The following is a 16011-nucleotide window of genomic DNA, read 5'->3' as shown; positions in this document are numbered from 1 at the left end:
CACGATAGCACCTCATATTGGGGGTCATTCTGACCCGATCGCACGCTGCAGCTTATCGCAGCGGTGCGATCGGGTCAGAACTGCGCATGCGCCGGAGTGCACCGGCGCATGCCTGATGGCCAAAGGCCGTCGAGCCGCTACGATCACCTCTGCCTGATTGACAGGCTGAGTCGGTCACTGGCCGGGAAGAGGGCGGAACGGCGGCGTTTGGCAACAGTTTCGTGGGCACGGTCTGGCCAACGTAGGCATAGCCGGACCGAACGGGGGCGGCCCGCATCGGCTGTGTGTCCTCACACGCAGCCGCTGCGGGCCGGGGGAGCGAAGAGCAGCTCCCGGCCAGCACGCTAAAGTGCGATGCCTTTGCACTTCTGCGGGGAAGGGGGGGGCACTGACATGCGGGGGCGGGATAGCCCTGTGCTGGATGTCCCCCCGCATGTCAGTGTGAATGATCGTAGCTGTGCTAAATTTAGCACAGCTACGATCATCTCGGAATGACCCCCCCTTATGTGTAGAATTAGGGTGTGCAGTGCAGCCCCGCCCCCATTCTGGTATAAACCATAGAATATTTTGTATCTAGTCTTGTTGCCATAAAGGTTCCCCATTAAAAACAAGCAAAGCATGGAGAAAGCACCCAAGAAGTTGCTGAATACAGGAGCTAGGAAGGTCTACTTATTCATTTAAAGGACACTTCCTTTTAAAATCAATAAACATGTTTTTTTGGTGGAAAACTGGATTATACATTTCTGATAGTATTTATTAGCCAAGAAATATGTAAAAGCTAAACATTAAGCAGGTCATATCAAAGATAAAAAGGAGAATTTAAGTAATATTTAATAAATAATTTAACTATTGAACTACACAGTTGTACGTATAATTTTGGAAAAGCACATGGTAAAAGCAAATAAAATGTATCTCAGTTGTGTTGACCAACTGATACCCACACTTGATATATTTGTGACATAAAATTTCAATGCGAGTTAAAGAGAGCACAAGGAACACAACTAGAATTCCCTTTCCTTCTGTTAGTAAGTATACAAAATTATTTCTCATTGCAACTCACCATTTATTCTGTTTGGTTCAACTTTGGCATCAGCAAGTCCAATTTGATTGACTGAAATCCCATTTCCAGCCACAGAGTCAAAAAAAACATCAGGGGAGTGAGGCACGGACTGCATGACTAGACCTGTCTTTTTGCTGTTGACTTAGAAACGACTTGCAGAGTTAGGTTTCCGAAGACCTGACAGAGTTCAGTTTATGCCCGTAAGAAACTGGATGAACATGTTGGGGTGGTTTCCACAAACAAATCACTATCTGTAACAGACTGCAGGCGACACCACATAAATAAGACAATCCGTTACATTGACTTGTTCCCTGGAAGACAAAAGCATTGTATTCAAATAAGAAAAAAGAAAAAGCTTGCATTCATCAGCATAGTAATGTTATTATTCTTATATGTTGCTATAGAAGCTCATCCTAGCTTGTAAAATGTACAATATAAATAGACCATTCTTGACAACTGGGTAACAGACTCACACTGGTGCATGTTTAGATTTTCCCAGAAATGTCAAAGCAAGCATGCCAAAATGACCACACTATTTTAGCAAGTATTATATAAAGACAATAACCATCTAAAATAAAAATACATGTGCCTCTGAGGTTCAAGATTTTTTTTTTAGGTTTCTTTTTACCATAAACAATTTGGTATGCTATACACTGTGAAGTAACAGGTTATACATTTCTATACACAATTGGGGTCCAGCGCAAAACACAAAGTGTAAACAAAGGCCAGATGGGTCAGACTAGTCATAGGATCAATGCATGTTGATTAATGCACAGTAACAAACATGAAAGAGCAGCGCAGGAGATATTCCGTGTAAGGAAATGTAATGCTACAGGGTAGTGATTAAGATACTGGTGACAGTCTAATCGAAAGGATTGCCCTGATGCTGGAGGTGCAGAGAAGACACTGAGATAAAGCAGGGGAAATGGCACAGGGGGTAAGTCCGGGTGTGGGGCAGCTTGGAGTGGTGCCACTGGTATGGGATGTGGCACAAGAGGGATATGCCGAATTCTGCATATACACCACTGTCAGGAGGCGTCACAGCATCTCTCCCATGTCACACCATGCCAGGAACATGGAGGTGTGCCAGTGCCAGTGGATGGGTGCCCAGCTGAGAGGACTGGCAATGCCAGGGAAGGGGTAATACAGGATCAGCTTTGGTGACTCACCGAGAATATGCAGTCCTAGGCCGTATTACAGTCTACTGTCACTGCGGTCCTGGCTCTTGCTGGTCTCCCTACTGGCCTCTCCCCATCAGACGTGGCTCTCAGTCACCGGCCTGGTGCACAGTCCTTTCCTTTCCCCCTAGGAAACGTCATCCCGGAACCAACACTCTGCTGTGCCGTGATAGCCCTTACTGCAGCCCCAGGGTCTGACCTCTGCGCTCCCTGTGTAGCTATCCGCGACTAGAGCTCAGCACTCACTTGCAGCACCGGCGCTACAGATGTAGGTGCAGCAGCGTTATATTTCCGGCAGGAAGAGAGAACGTGTAACACCAGCATCTTCCGGTGACACCTGGCTGGGGGGGTTGTTACCTGCTCAGCAGTGAGCATACAGGAGGAATAGCAGCATAAACAGTGAGTGCGTGCTCCTGCTGTGCAATAGCTCTACTCCCTAGGGTTATTCTTTCAGAAACACTTTTGAAGTGACCGAGTTAATATGGCTGTAGAACCCTACTGTCTGAGTAATGGCCGGTGCCAGGAGTACATACTTATGCATTACTGTACATGTTACATCTCCAGAGCCTTGGGAGCGCCACACGGTTGTAGCCAGTCTCACCTCAGGCTCTTGTACCTGAACAGTGAATAAGTGATCCTATACATGCGAGTGTATACGTGCAGCTGGGGTCCTGTTCTACTGGTGAAATTAATGCATCAGTAAACTACATATATCTTTATTTACATCTAACTTCAGTTTCTAGCACAGTTCTGTTACATAGGCAGTAGACTTACTATTAATGGCAGAAGCTATGGTGTTGATAGGCGTCAGCAGTGTTTGATGGTTAATCTACAAGGCAGATAATTTAACCAGGATCATTGGTTTATTTACTTGCAGATTAGTGGATGCATGGTAATACAGAGTTAATGCACATGCGGACAGATCCAGCCAGTAGCTTCAGGGTCAATGCAGGTGTAAATGTAGGTGGAGCAGCACCCACCTGTATGTGGTTTTGACACTGGAGTTTGTGGTGCTTCCACTGTATGGCACAGTCATCATTATAAAAAGACGCTCAGGGGCACATCCTCTTCCTAATGGCTCATACACACGGTGAGATTCGGGCTATGCCCGATTCTCACTATGCGACGGGCTAGGTCGGCACGTAGTCAGTATCGCAAGCACACTCATTATGTGCTTGCGATACTGACTGTGTGATTTTGGCTAAGTGTCAATTTTGACTATCTCTTCTATAGAGAGAGTCAAAATTGACTTGCCTGCACAGTCTATCTATTCTTGCGATGCCGACCGCGCATCACATCGAATCGGGATCGCAAGGTGACTTTCACCTTGTGATCTGAACTAACTTTTCTTACGATTTTGACTATATAGTCAAAATCATAAGAAAATATCTCACCGTACACACCATAAGACAGACAGAAGATGTGTGGAGATGCTGCACAGCGCAGTAGTGCACTTGGGATCCAGGTCAGATGTTACAACAGTGATGCAACTCCGACAGTGCTCGGCTTATAAACAGCAGAACAATATATTGCGCAGTGGGTACTCTGTTTAAGGGTGTGGCCAGGTGTGTGTGGAGAACATGTGTGGCCACAGGCCATTGTGAATATCAGTTCTCTCTGCAGAAACTACACACCACCCACCAAAAGGTGCACAGCAGTGTCATCTTAGGGACCTGTCTACAACTCCCTGGCAGCCCCAAAGTTCCAGACAGGCGGTTGGATGTGCAGAACCTCCTTCAAAAATGTCTGAACCTCAGGGAGAGAAGCCAATTGTTTCTGGAAGAAAATGGATAAGGCCGAAATCTGGACTTTTATGGAGCCCAAACGTAGGCCCACATCCACACCTGACTGCAGAAAAAGGAGAAAATGTCCCAGTTGAAATTCCACCGCAGGAAATTTCCTGTACTCACACCAAGAGACGTATTTTTTCCAAATATGGTGGTAATGTTTAGACGTTACCCCCTTTCTGGCTTGGATCAGGGTTGGAATAACCCTATCCGGGATCCCTTTCCGGACTAGAATTTGACGCTCAACCTCCATGCCGTCAAACATAGCAATGGTAAGTCTGGATAGATGAACGGTCCCTGTTGGAGAAGGTCCTCGCAAAGAGGTAGAGGCCACGGGTCCTCTAGGAGCATCTCCAGTAAATCCGCATACCAGGCCCTTCTTGGACAGTTCAGAGCAATGAGAATTGCTTGAACCTTTTCCCTTTTTATTATTTTGAGAATCTTTGGGATCAATGGGAGTGGTGGAAACGTACACTATCTGGTAGACCCATGGAGTCACCAGAGCGTCCCCCGCCGCTGCTTGCGGGTCCCTCGACCTGGAACAATACCGTTTAAGCTTCTGGTTGAGATGAGAGGCCATCATGTCGATTTGTGGCATTCCCCACCGACGTGTCAAGTGCCCGAACACCTCCGGGTAAAGGCCCCGCTCTCCTGGGCGGAGGTCATGTCTGCTGAGGAAGTCTGCTTCCCAGTTGTCTACTCCCGGAATGAAGATCGCAGACAATGCCACAGCGTGTCTTTCTGCACAGAGGAGAATCCTTGTTACCTCTGGCATTGCTGCCTTGCTCTTCGTTCCACCTTGTCAGTTTATGTATGTTACTGCCATCACATTGTCCGACTGAACCTGAATGGCTTTATCTTGAAGAAGATATGATGCCTGTAGAAGGGCGTTGTATATGGTCCTTAGTTACAGAATGTTGATTGGAAGAATGGCTTCCTGACTTGACCATTTTCCTTGGAACTGTTCCCCCTGGGTGACTGCTCCCCAACCTCTGAGGCTTGCGTCTGTGGTTAGCAGAATCCAATTTTGAATCCTGAAACTTCGGCCCTCGGTCAGGTAAGAAGTCTGAAGCCACCACAGAAGAGAAAACCTGGCTTTTGGCGACAGACGGACCCTCTGGTGCATGTGAAGATGCGATCCGGACCATTTGTCCAACAGATCCAGCTGGAAGAGCTTTGCGTGAAACCTTCCATATTGCAGCACCTCGTAAACGGCTACCATCTTTCTCAGAAGGCGAATGCATAGATGCACCGATGTCCGGGTTTTGTCTTAGAACATCCCGCACCATCGACTGGATCACCAATGCTTTTCTCTAACGTCCTAGTGGATGCTGGGGACTCCGTAAGGACCATGGGGAATAGACGGGCTCCGCAGGAGACAGGGCACTTTAAGAAAGAATTTGGATACTGGTGTGCTCTTGCTCCTCCCTCTATGTCCCTCCTCTAGACCTCAGTTTGAATCTGGGCCCGGACGAGCTGGATGCTACTTAGTGAGCTCTCCTGAGCTTGCTATAAGAAAGTATTTTGTTAGGTTTTTTTATTTTCAGAGAGATCTGCTGGCAACAGACTCTGCAGCGTGGGACTGAGGGGAGAGAAGCAGCCCTACTCACTGAAGATAGGTCCTGCTTCTTAGGCTACTGGACACCATTAGCTCCAGAGGGATCGTACACAGGATCTCACCCTTTGTCGTCCGATCCCGGAGCCGCGCCGCCGTCCCCCTCGCAGAGTCGGTAGACAGAAGCCGGTGAAAGAAGCAAGAAGACTTCGAAATCGGCGGCAGAAGACTCCAGTCTTCACTGAGGTAGCGCACAGCACTGCAGCTGTGCGCCATTGCTCCCACATTAAACCCACATACTCCGGGCACTGTAGGGTGCAGGGCGCAGGGGGGGCGCCCTGGGCAGCAATTAGAGACCTCTTTGGCAAAAGTTTGCATAATATACAGTTGGGCACTGTATATATGTATGAGCCCCCGCCAAAATTGTACATGAAAGCGGGACAGAAGCCCGCCGTCGAGGGGGCGGGGCTTCTACCTCAGCACTCACCAGCGCCATGTTTTTTCTCCACAGCACCGCTGAGAGGAAGCTCCCCAGTTTCTCCCCTGCAGTTACACGGTAGAAGAGGGTAAAAAGAGAGGGGGGGCACATAATTAGGCGCAAAAATCAATATAAACAGCAGCTACTGGGTTAACATTAAGTTACTGTGTTATTTCTGGGTTAATAGCGCTGGGGTGTGTGCTGGCATACTCTCTCTCTGTCTCTCCAAAGGGCCTAATGGGGGAATTGTCTTCAGATGAGCATTCCCTGAGTGTGTGGTGTGTCGGTACGTGTGTGTCGACATGTCTGAGGTAAAAGGCTCCCCTAAGGAGGAGATAGAGCAAATATGTGTGTGAGAGGGTGTCTCCGTCGACAACGCCGACACCTGTTTGGATATGTGTAATTAAGTGCTAAGGTGAATTTATTGCACAAAAGATTAGAGAACAGACAGGGAATCTACCCATGTCTGTCCCTATGTCGCAGAGACCTTCAGAGTCTCTCAATGCTCACTATCCAAAATAATAGACACTGATATCGACACAGAGTTTGACTCCAGTGTCGACTACGATAATGCAAAGTTACAGCCAAAATGGCAGAAAAGTATTCAATATATGATTATTGTAATAAAAGATGATTTCCATATCACTGATGACTCATCTGTCCCTGACACAAGGGTACACATGTTTAAGGAGAAGAAAGCTGAGGTAAATTTCCCTCCTCTCATGATGAAAAAGAGCGGGAATCTGCACAAGAGACTGCAGTTTCCCACAAAGACAAGAGACTGCAGTTTCCCACAAAGAATTCTCAGGCAGTATCCTTTCCCCACTAGGGCCAGGATATGATGGGAATCTCCCCCTAGGGTGTCACGTTTCCCCAAAAGGTAGCCCTGACGTAACAGCTATTCTCAGGGATCCTGCAGATAGCGTGCACATTCTGGTACACTACACTACATGGGTTTATAGCGCTGTGGCAGCGTGGACAGGTACCTTATCAGCAGAGATTGAGACCCTAGTATGTATATATATAGAGAGAGAGAGAGAGAGAGAGATATTAAAGATGCTGTCTGAAGAGATATATATATATAAAACATGCCCAAAGAGACATGAGTATACTGGGTCCTAGAGTCAAAGCTATGTCGATTTCTGCTTGACGTGTCCTGTAGAATATGCAATGGACAGATTATGCCGACTTAAGAGGCATATGGAAGGCTGAGGATTGTGTGGAGAAGGGTTCTCGGACCTGGTCTCCACAGCTATAGCTGGTAATTCTGATATTTTGCCTTATATTCCTGCACAGCCTAGGAAAGCACGACATTATCAAATGCAGCCTTTCGAACAAAGAAACAAGAAAGTCCGAGGTGCGTCCTTTCTTGCCAGAGGCGGGGGCAGAGGAAATAAGCTGCACAACACAGCTAGTTCCCAGGAACAGAAGTCCTCCCCGGCCTCTACAAAAATCCACCGCATGTCGCTGGGGCTCCACAGGCGGAGCTAGGCCCGGTGGGGGCACGCCTTCGTAAGTTCAGCCACAAGTGGGTTCACTCCCTGTTAGATCCCTGGGCAATAGATATTGTGTCTCAGGGATACAAGCTGGACTTTGAGAAGATGCCCCCTCACCGACGGCCCTGCCGGCTTCCCCACACGAGAGGGAAACAGTGTTAACTGCAATTCACAAATTGTATCTTCAACAGGTGGTGGTCAAGGTTCCCCTCCTTCAACAAGGAGGGGGTTATTATTCGACCATGTTGTAGTCCCGAAACCAGACGGTTCGGTCAGACCCATATTGAATTTAAAATCCCTGAACATATACCTGAAAAGGTTCAAGTTCAAGATGGAATCGCTAAGAGCGGTCATTGCAAGCCTGAAAGGGGGAGATTTTATGGTGACTCTGGACATAAAGGATGCATACCTTCATGTCCCCATTTATCCACCTCATCAGGCGTACCTCAGAATTGCGGTACGGGATTGTCATTACCAATTTCAGACGTTGCCGTTTGGTCTCTCCACGGCCCCGAGAATATTCACCAAGGTAATGGCGGAAATGATGGTGCTCCTGCGGAAGCAAGGTGTCACTATTATCACGTACTTGGATGATCTCCTCATAAAAGCGAGATCAAGAGAGCAGTGGCTGAACAGCGTATCACTTTCTCTGGAAGTGTAACGGCAACACGGCTGGATTCTATATATTCCAAAGTCGCAGTTGGTTCCTACAGCTCATCTGCCTCTCCTAGGCATGATCCTAGACACAGACCAGAAAAGGGTTTATCTCCCGATAGAGAGAGCTCAGGAGCTCGTGACACTGGTCAGGAATCTATTAAAACCAAAACAGGTGTCAGTGCATCACTGCACTCGAGTCCTGGGAAGGATGGTGGCATCATACGAGGCCATTCCCTTCGGCAGGTTCCATGCGAGGACCTTCCAATGGGACTTACTGGACAAGTGGTCCGGATCACATCTTCAGATGCATCGGTTAATCACCCTATCCCCCAGGGCCAGGGTGTCTCTCCTGTGGTGGCTGCAGAGTGCTCACCTTCTCGAAGGTCGCAGATTCGGCATTCAGGACTGGGTCCTGGTGACCACGGATGCAAGCCTCCGAGGGTGGGGGGCAGTCACATAGGGAAGAAATTTCCAAGGGCTGTGGTCAAGTCAGGAGACTTGCCTTCACATCAACATCCTGGAACTAAGGGCCATATACAACGCCCTACGTCAAGCGGAGTCCCTGCTTCGCGACCAACCGGTTCTGATTCAGTCAGACAATATCACCGCAGTGGCTCATGTAAACCGCCAAGGCGGCACAAGGAGCAGGGTGGCGATGGTAGAAGCCACCAGAATTCTTCGCTGGGCGGAGAATCACGTAAGCGCACTGTCAGCAGTGTTCATTCCGGGAGTGGAAACTGGGAAGCAGACTTCCTCAGCAGGCACGACCTCCAGCCGGGAGAGTGGGGACTTCATCAAGAAGTCTTCATGCAGATTGCAAGTCGGTGGGAACTGCCACAGGTGGACATGATGGCATCCCGCCTCAACAAAAAGCTGCAGAGATATTGCGCCAGGTCAAGAGACCCTCAGGCGATAGCTGTGGACGCACTGGTGACACCGTGGGTGTTCCTGTCGGTCTATGTATTTCCTCCTCTTCCTCTCATACCCAAGGTGCTGAGAATCATAAGGAAAAGAGGAGTGAGAACAATACTCTTTGTTCCGGATTGGCCAAGAAGGACTTGGTATCCAGATCTGCAAGAAATGCTCACAGAGGACCCGTGGCCTCTGCCTCTAGGACAGGACTTGTGCAACAGGGGCCCTGTCTGTTCCAAGACTTACCGCGGCTGCGTTTGACGGCATGGCTGTTGAACACCGGATCCTAGCAGAAAAAGGCATTCCGGATGAGGTCATTCCTACGCTGATAGAGGCTAGGAAGGATGTGACGGCTCAACATTATCACCGTATATGGCGAAAATATGTGGCTTGGTGTGAGGCCAGGAATGCCCCTACGGAGGAATTCCAGCTGGGCCTTTTCCTTCACTTCCTACAGTCGGGAGTGACTTTGGGCCTTAAATTGGGTTCCATTAAGGTTCAGATTTCGGCCTTATCCATTTTCTTTCAAAAAGAACTGGCTTCTCTGCCTGAAGTCCAGACGTTTGTAAAGGGAGTGCTGCAGATTCAGCCCCCTTTTGTGCCTCCAGTGGCACCTTGGGATCTTACCGTGGTGTTGATTTTCCTGAAATCACACTGGTTTGAACCACTCAAAACGGTGGAAGTAAAATATCTCACGTGGAAGGTGGTCATGCTATTAGCCTTGGCTTCGGCTAGGCGTGTGTCAGAATTGGCGGCTTTGTCACATAAAAGCCCTTATCTGGTTTTCCATGCGGATAGAGCAGAATTGCGGACCCGCCCACAATTTCTGCCGAAAGTGGTTTCATCCTTTCATATAAACCAACCTATTGTGGTGCCTGTGGCTACTACTGACTTGGAGGATTCCGAGTCACTGGATGTAGTCGGGGCTTTGAAGGTTTATGTAGCCAGAACGGCTAAGGTCAGCAAAACAAAATCTTTGTTTATCCTGTATGCTTCCAACAAGCTTGGGGCGCCTGCTTCAAAGCAAACTATTGCTCGCTGGATCTGTAACACGATTCAGCAGGCTCATTCTGCGGCTGGGTTGCTGCTGCCTAAATCAGTTAAGGCCCATTCCACAAGGAAAGTGGGCTCTTCTTGGGCGGCTGCCCGAGGGGTCTCGGCATTACAGCTTTGCCGAGCGGCTACTTGGTCAGGTTCAAACACCTTTGCAAAGTTCTACAAGTTTGATACCCTGGCTGAGGAGGACCGCATGTTTGCTCATTCGGTGCTGCAGAGTCATCCGCACTCTCGCGCCCGTTTGGGAGCTTTGGTATAATCCCCATGGTCCTTACGGAGTCCCCAGCATCCACTAGGACGTTAGAGAAAATAAGATTTTACTTACCGGTAAATCTATTTCTCTGACGTCCTAGTGGATGCTGGGAACTCCGTAAGGACCATGGGGAATAGACGGGCTCCGCAGGAGACTGGGCACTCTAAAAGAAAGATTAGGTACTATCTGGTGTGCACTGGCTCCTGCCTCTATGCCCCTCCTCCAGACCTCAGTTAGATTTCTGTGCCCGGCCGAGCTGGATGCACACTAGGGGCTCTCCTGAGCTCCTAGAAAGAAAGTATATGTTAGGTTTTTTATTTTACAGTGAGACCTGCTGGCAACAGGCTCACTGCAACGAGGGACTAAGGGGAGAAGAAGCGAACCTACCTGCTTGCAGCTAGCTTGGGCTTCTTAGGCTACTGGACACCATTAGCTCCAGAGGGATCGACCGCAGGACCCGTCCTTGGTGTTCGTTCCCGGAGCCGCGCCGCCGTCCCCCTTACAGAGCCAGAAGCATGAAGATGGTCCGGAAAATCGGCGGCAGAAGACTTCAGTCTTCACCAAGGTAGCGCACAGCACTGCAGCTGTGCGCCATTGCTCCTCATACACACTTCACACTCCGGTCACTGAAGGTACATGGCGCTGGGGGGGGGCGCCCTGAGCAGCAATATAAACACCTTGGCTGGCAAAATAATCACAATATATAGCCCCAGAGGCTATATATGTGATAATTACCCCTGCCAGAATCCATAAAAAAGCGGGAGAAAAGTCCGCGAAAAAGGGGCGGAGCTATCTCCCTCGGCACACTGGCGCCATTTTCTCTTCACGGTGTAGCTGGAAGACAGCTCCCCAGGCTCTCCCCTGTAGTTTTCAGGCTCAAAGGGTTAAAAAGAGAGGGGGGGCACTAAATTTAGGCGCAATATTGTTTATACAAGCAGCTATTGGGGAAAATTCACTCAGTGATAGTGTTTATCCCTACATTATATAGCGCTCTGGTGTGTGCTGGCATACTCTCTCTCTGTCTCCCCAAAGGGCTGTGTGGGGTCCTGTCCTCAGTCAGAGCATTCCCTGTGTGTGTGCGGTGTGTCGGTACGGCTGTGTCGACATGTTTGATGAGGAGGCTTATGTGGAGGCGGAGCAGATGCCGATAAATGGGATGTCGCCCCCTGTGGGCCGACACCAGAGTGGATGGATAGGTGGAAGGTATTAACCGACAGTGTCAGCTCCTTACATAAAAGGCTGGATGACGTAACAGCTATGGGACAGCCGGCTTCTCAGCCCGCGCCTGCCCAGGCGTCTCAAAGGCCATCAGGGGCTCAAAAACGCCCGCTCCCTCAGATGGCAGACACAGATGTCGACGCGGAGTCTGACTCCAGTGTCGACGAGGTTGAGACATATACACAATCCACTAGGAACATCCGTTACATGATCCCGGCAATAAAAAATGTGTTACACATTTCTGACATTAACCCAAGTACCACTAAAAAAGGGTTTTATGTTTGGGAAGAAAAAGCAGGCAGTGTTTTGTTCCCCCATCAAATGAGTGAATGAAGTGTGAAAAAGCGTGGGTTCCCCCGATAAGAAACTGGTAATTTCTAAAAAGTTACTGATGGCGTACCTTTTCCCGCCAGAGGATAAGTTACGCTGGGAGATATCCCCTAGGGTGGATAAGGCGCTCACACGTTTGTCAAAAAAGGTGGCACTGCCGTCTTAGGATACGGCCACTTTGAAGGTACCTGCTGATAAAAAGCAGGAGGCTATCCTGAAGTCTGTATTTACACACTCAGGTACTAGACTGAGACCTGCAGATAGTGCTGCTGCAGCGTGGTCTGTAACCCTGTCAAACAGGGATACTATTTTGCGAACATAAGACGTCGTCTTATATATGAGGGATGCACAGAGGGATATTTTGCCGGCTGGCATCCTGAATTAATGCAATGTCCATTCTGTCAGGAGGGTATTAGAGACCCGATGTCAGGTCCGGGTGTTTTTGTGAATCCGTTAACCTGGAACCAACCACAGGTGTAGGTGCTGGGGTATGAAGAAAACAGGGAGGACGAAGGAAGTTCCGTTTCATATATTTATTAAAGTAACAATTCAGTAAGGAGTTAAATGACTAGTTGTTAATCATCATTATACTGAAGTATTGCAGGAATGACAGAAATAATATGCAAGAGAAAACTCAGAAATAAATAAAAGAAATGTTCATGGAAACATATGCAAAAACAAGCTGAAGAATAAATGTTGAATTGTCCAAATATAAACAGGCTTTGATGCTGAACTGTAGATTGTGTTTAACTGGTTAATGCAGACATGGAGAATTAACTGTAAGAATTTGCAATGGAGTTTTAAGAGTTAACTGAGAGACTGTGAAGAATTATCCTTGTAATGACAACATAGAAAAAGTACTGAATTGGGTTACTTGCGGGTTCCGGAGATCACTGTGAAACTGTAGTAGATGGCAAGGTGATGAATGGGTTAAATGCAGAGTTGAACAAACGAACAGCTGAGGGAATTGGAATCCTCCAGACTTTGTATGATAGGCAGACAGACAAGGTAACCTCATGCAGGACACTGGGAATCCAAGTATTTCCAATAGGTGTGCAATTGACTGATAGCACAATGGAGAGCCGGTAGATCTTTGGCAGTGAAGGCTGCAAAACGGACCTCTGGGAACGGAGGCGATATCTGGACCACGGGAATCACACAGGAACGCACGGAGAGAGTTCAGAGCTAGAGCACAGCTTTGATACAACAAAGCACTGGCCCAGAGTGACATAATCCCAGCCTACTTAAAGGCAGCACAAGCACGGGATTGGCTTACACCTGCCCACAGGTGTTTTCACAAGTGCTCAGTATTAGCTATTTGGTCTCCAACATGGCCACCTCCTATACAGCAGACACACCGCAGTGCCTTAGGCCATTTGGTCCCCGCACTCACAGTTCCCAGACTCTGCATTACCTGTGCCATTGATCACGCCGTGTCCCCACACGGGCGCACAGCACCGCGAGCAACCGCACTGGCAACGGATGAACCCCAGAACCCGCAAAGGTGAGAGACCGGTTCGTGACAGTACCCCCTCTTCTACGGGTGGTCTCCGAACACCTTTGAACCTTGTCAGGATTTTTGGAGAAGTATTTCTGTACCAGTCTTGGAGCATGAACATCTTCAGAGAAAACCCAGGATCTCTCCTCCGGGCCGTAACCCTTCCAGTCGACCAGAAACTGTAAACGTCCATATCGGGAACGTGAGTCCACAATCTCTTTAACTTCAAATTCCTCGTTCTGCAAAGAGTGAACTTTAGGAGATTTGGACTGGGTAGTACGGAACTTATTGAGAATCAAAGGCTTCAGTAAAGATGTATGAAAGGCGTTAGGAATTCTCAAAGACGGTGGCAGCTTGACTTTGTATGACACAGGGTTGAGTACCTTTACAATGGGAAATGGACCAATAAACCTGGGAGCAAATTTCTTAGAAGGAACTTTGAACTTGAGATTGCGCGTAGAAATCCAAACTTGGTCTCCCACTTTGTAATTCGGTACAGCTTTACGTTTTCTATCTGCAAAAGATTTATAACGAGCGGAAGTTTTGACCAAGGACTTACGTACACAACTCCAGATGCTAGATAGACGTTGAAGCTCTTGATCTGCTGCTGGGACCTCTAGGGCTGGCAATGGATGAAACTCTGGCACACGAGGATGAAAGCCGAAGTTAATATAAAAGGGCGTAGATTCTGAAGATGAATGGAAGAGATTATTATGAGCAAATTCTGCCAATGGAAGGTAGTCAACCCAGTCATCCTGAGAGGACGATATATATAGCCGGAGAAATGTTTCAAGGTCTTGGTTGACTCTCTCAGTTTGTCCATCTGTCTGAGGATGATATGCAGAAGAAAAGTTCAACTTGACATTTAAAGATGAACAAAGCGACCTCCAAAACTTGGCCACAAACTGTGTTCCCCGATCAGAAACAATTTCTCGAGGAAGGCCATGCAACTTGAAGATTTCAGAGATGAACAATCTGGCTAGTAAAGGGGCTGATGGTAACCCAGTTAATGGAATGAAATGTGCCATTTTCGAAAATCGATCCACTATCACCCAAATGGTATTTCGCCCTTTTGATGGAGGTAGATCGGTCACGAAATCCATTGAGATATGAGTCCATGGTTGTTTGGGTATGGATAGTGGATGTAACAAACCTGGTGGAGAACTTCTTGGACTCTTATGTTGGGCACATTTAGGACATGCTGCTATAAACTCTTGGACATCGGCTTTGAGACGTGGCCACCAATAAGACTGTTGAATAAACTTGAGAGTCTTTAGAACCCCAGGATGACCCATGAAGGAAGAGGAGTGAGCCCAGGTAAGCAGCCGTTTTCGAAGACTTGTGGCGACAAAGGTCTTGCCAGGCGGAGGAACTGGAGAGGTTCGAGTCATTAAAAAGGACCTAGGATTCACAATGGCTTGATTCGTGGTAGCATCATTTAATTCAGAAGAAGCAAAGGACCGGGAAAGGGCATCTGCCTTTTTGTTCTGAGACCCTGGACGATAGGTGAGTTTGAAATCAAATCGTGAGAAGAAAAGCGCCCATCGAGCTTGTCGTGGATTTAAACACTGAGCTGACTGCAGATACAGAAGATTCTTATGATCAGTATAAACTGTAATGCGATGTTGAGCTCCTTCTAGAAGGTATCTCCACTCCTCAAATGCCAACTTGATGGCAAGTAACTCTTGCTCACCGATTGCATAATTACGTTCTGCCGGGAGGAACTTACGGGAGAAATATCCGCAGGGATGGACCTTTTTATCTTCAAAGACTTGTGACAACACAGCTCCTACTGCTTCTGTAGATGCATCCACCTCTAGTAGAAAGGGACGATTCAGATCAGGCTGTCGAAGAATGGGGGCTGACACAAAGGCTTGCTTTAAATCAGAGAAGGCTTTGATTGCTTCTGAAGACCAGTTCGTAGGATTTGCTCCCTTACGAGTTAGGGCTGTGATGGGAGCAGCTAACGTGGAATAATTCTTAATGAATCTCCTATAGAAATTAGCAAAGCCGAGAAATCGCTGAATCCCCTTGAGAGTTGTAGGAGTGGACCAATCTCGGATAGCTTGTACCTTACCGGGATCCATACATAGCTCTGATCCAGAAATGATGTAACCAAGGAACGGTATGGAAGATACTTCAAAAGTGCACTTCTCTAACTTACAATAAAGTTGATTTTTTCTCAGACGTGTCAGTACCTCTTTAACTTGGTGACGGTGAGACTTTATATCCCTAGAGAATATTAGGATATCATCCAGGTACACTACTAGACACTTGTAGAGAAGATCACGAAAAAGTTCATTCACATAGCTTTGAAAAACTGCAGGTGCATTACAAAGACCGAAAGGCATTACAAGGTATTCGTAATGCCCATCCCGGGTATTAAAAGCAGTCTTCCACTCGTCCCCTTCTCGGATGCGGATTAAATTGTAGGCCCCTCGGAGATCCAGTTTAGTAAACACAGTAGCTCCTTTTACCCGGTCAAATAATTCTGGAATTAAGGGTAATGGATACTTGTTTTTCACAGTGATCT

At 47.8% G+C, this 16011-nt stretch overlaps 1 protein-coding gene and 1 long non-coding RNA gene across 5 annotated transcripts in view; one reads left to right on the top strand and one right to left on the bottom strand.

Moving 5' to 3' along the window:
• The window catches only part of GOLGA3 (golgin A3), a 212659-nt gene extending 210180 nt beyond the window's left edge, over positions 1-2479 (bottom strand). Inside the window, exons 1-2 of one of the 3 annotated variants that reach the window (XM_063964700.1) lie at positions 2230-2479; positions 1061-1371 (exon numbers count right to left, since the gene is read on the bottom strand). In XM_063964700.1, coding sequence (XP_063820770.1) covers positions 1061-1175 — 115 coding nt within the window. In that variant the 5' untranslated portion in view covers positions 1176-1371; positions 2230-2479. Of the gene's footprint in view, positions 1-1060; positions 1372-2229 lie in introns of those variants that run through there. The other 2 variants (XM_063964702.1, XM_063964703.1) reach the window with 2 other exon arrangements.
• A 60-nt stretch (positions 2480-2539) lies between these two features.
• LOC135069678 (uncharacterized) overlaps positions 2540-16011 on the top strand; it is a 100645-nt gene continuing 87173 nt past the window's right edge. The window contains exon 1 of one of the 2 annotated variants that reach the window (XR_010255890.1): positions 2540-2637. This is a non-coding gene — a long non-coding RNA (uncharacterized LOC135069678). The remainder of the gene's footprint in view (positions 2638-16011) is intronic. The other variant, XR_010255866.1, reaches the window with a different exon arrangement.

Source organism: Pseudophryne corroboree, chromosome 1 (genome assembly GCF_028390025.1).
Source record: "Pseudophryne corroboree isolate aPseCor3 chromosome 1, aPseCor3.hap2, whole genome shotgun sequence".
Classification (NCBI taxonomy): domain Eukaryota; kingdom Metazoa; phylum Chordata; class Amphibia; order Anura; family Myobatrachidae; genus Pseudophryne; species Pseudophryne corroboree.
Note: the sequence above shows the minus strand (reverse complement) of the source record. Positions and strands in the feature narration are given on the sequence as shown.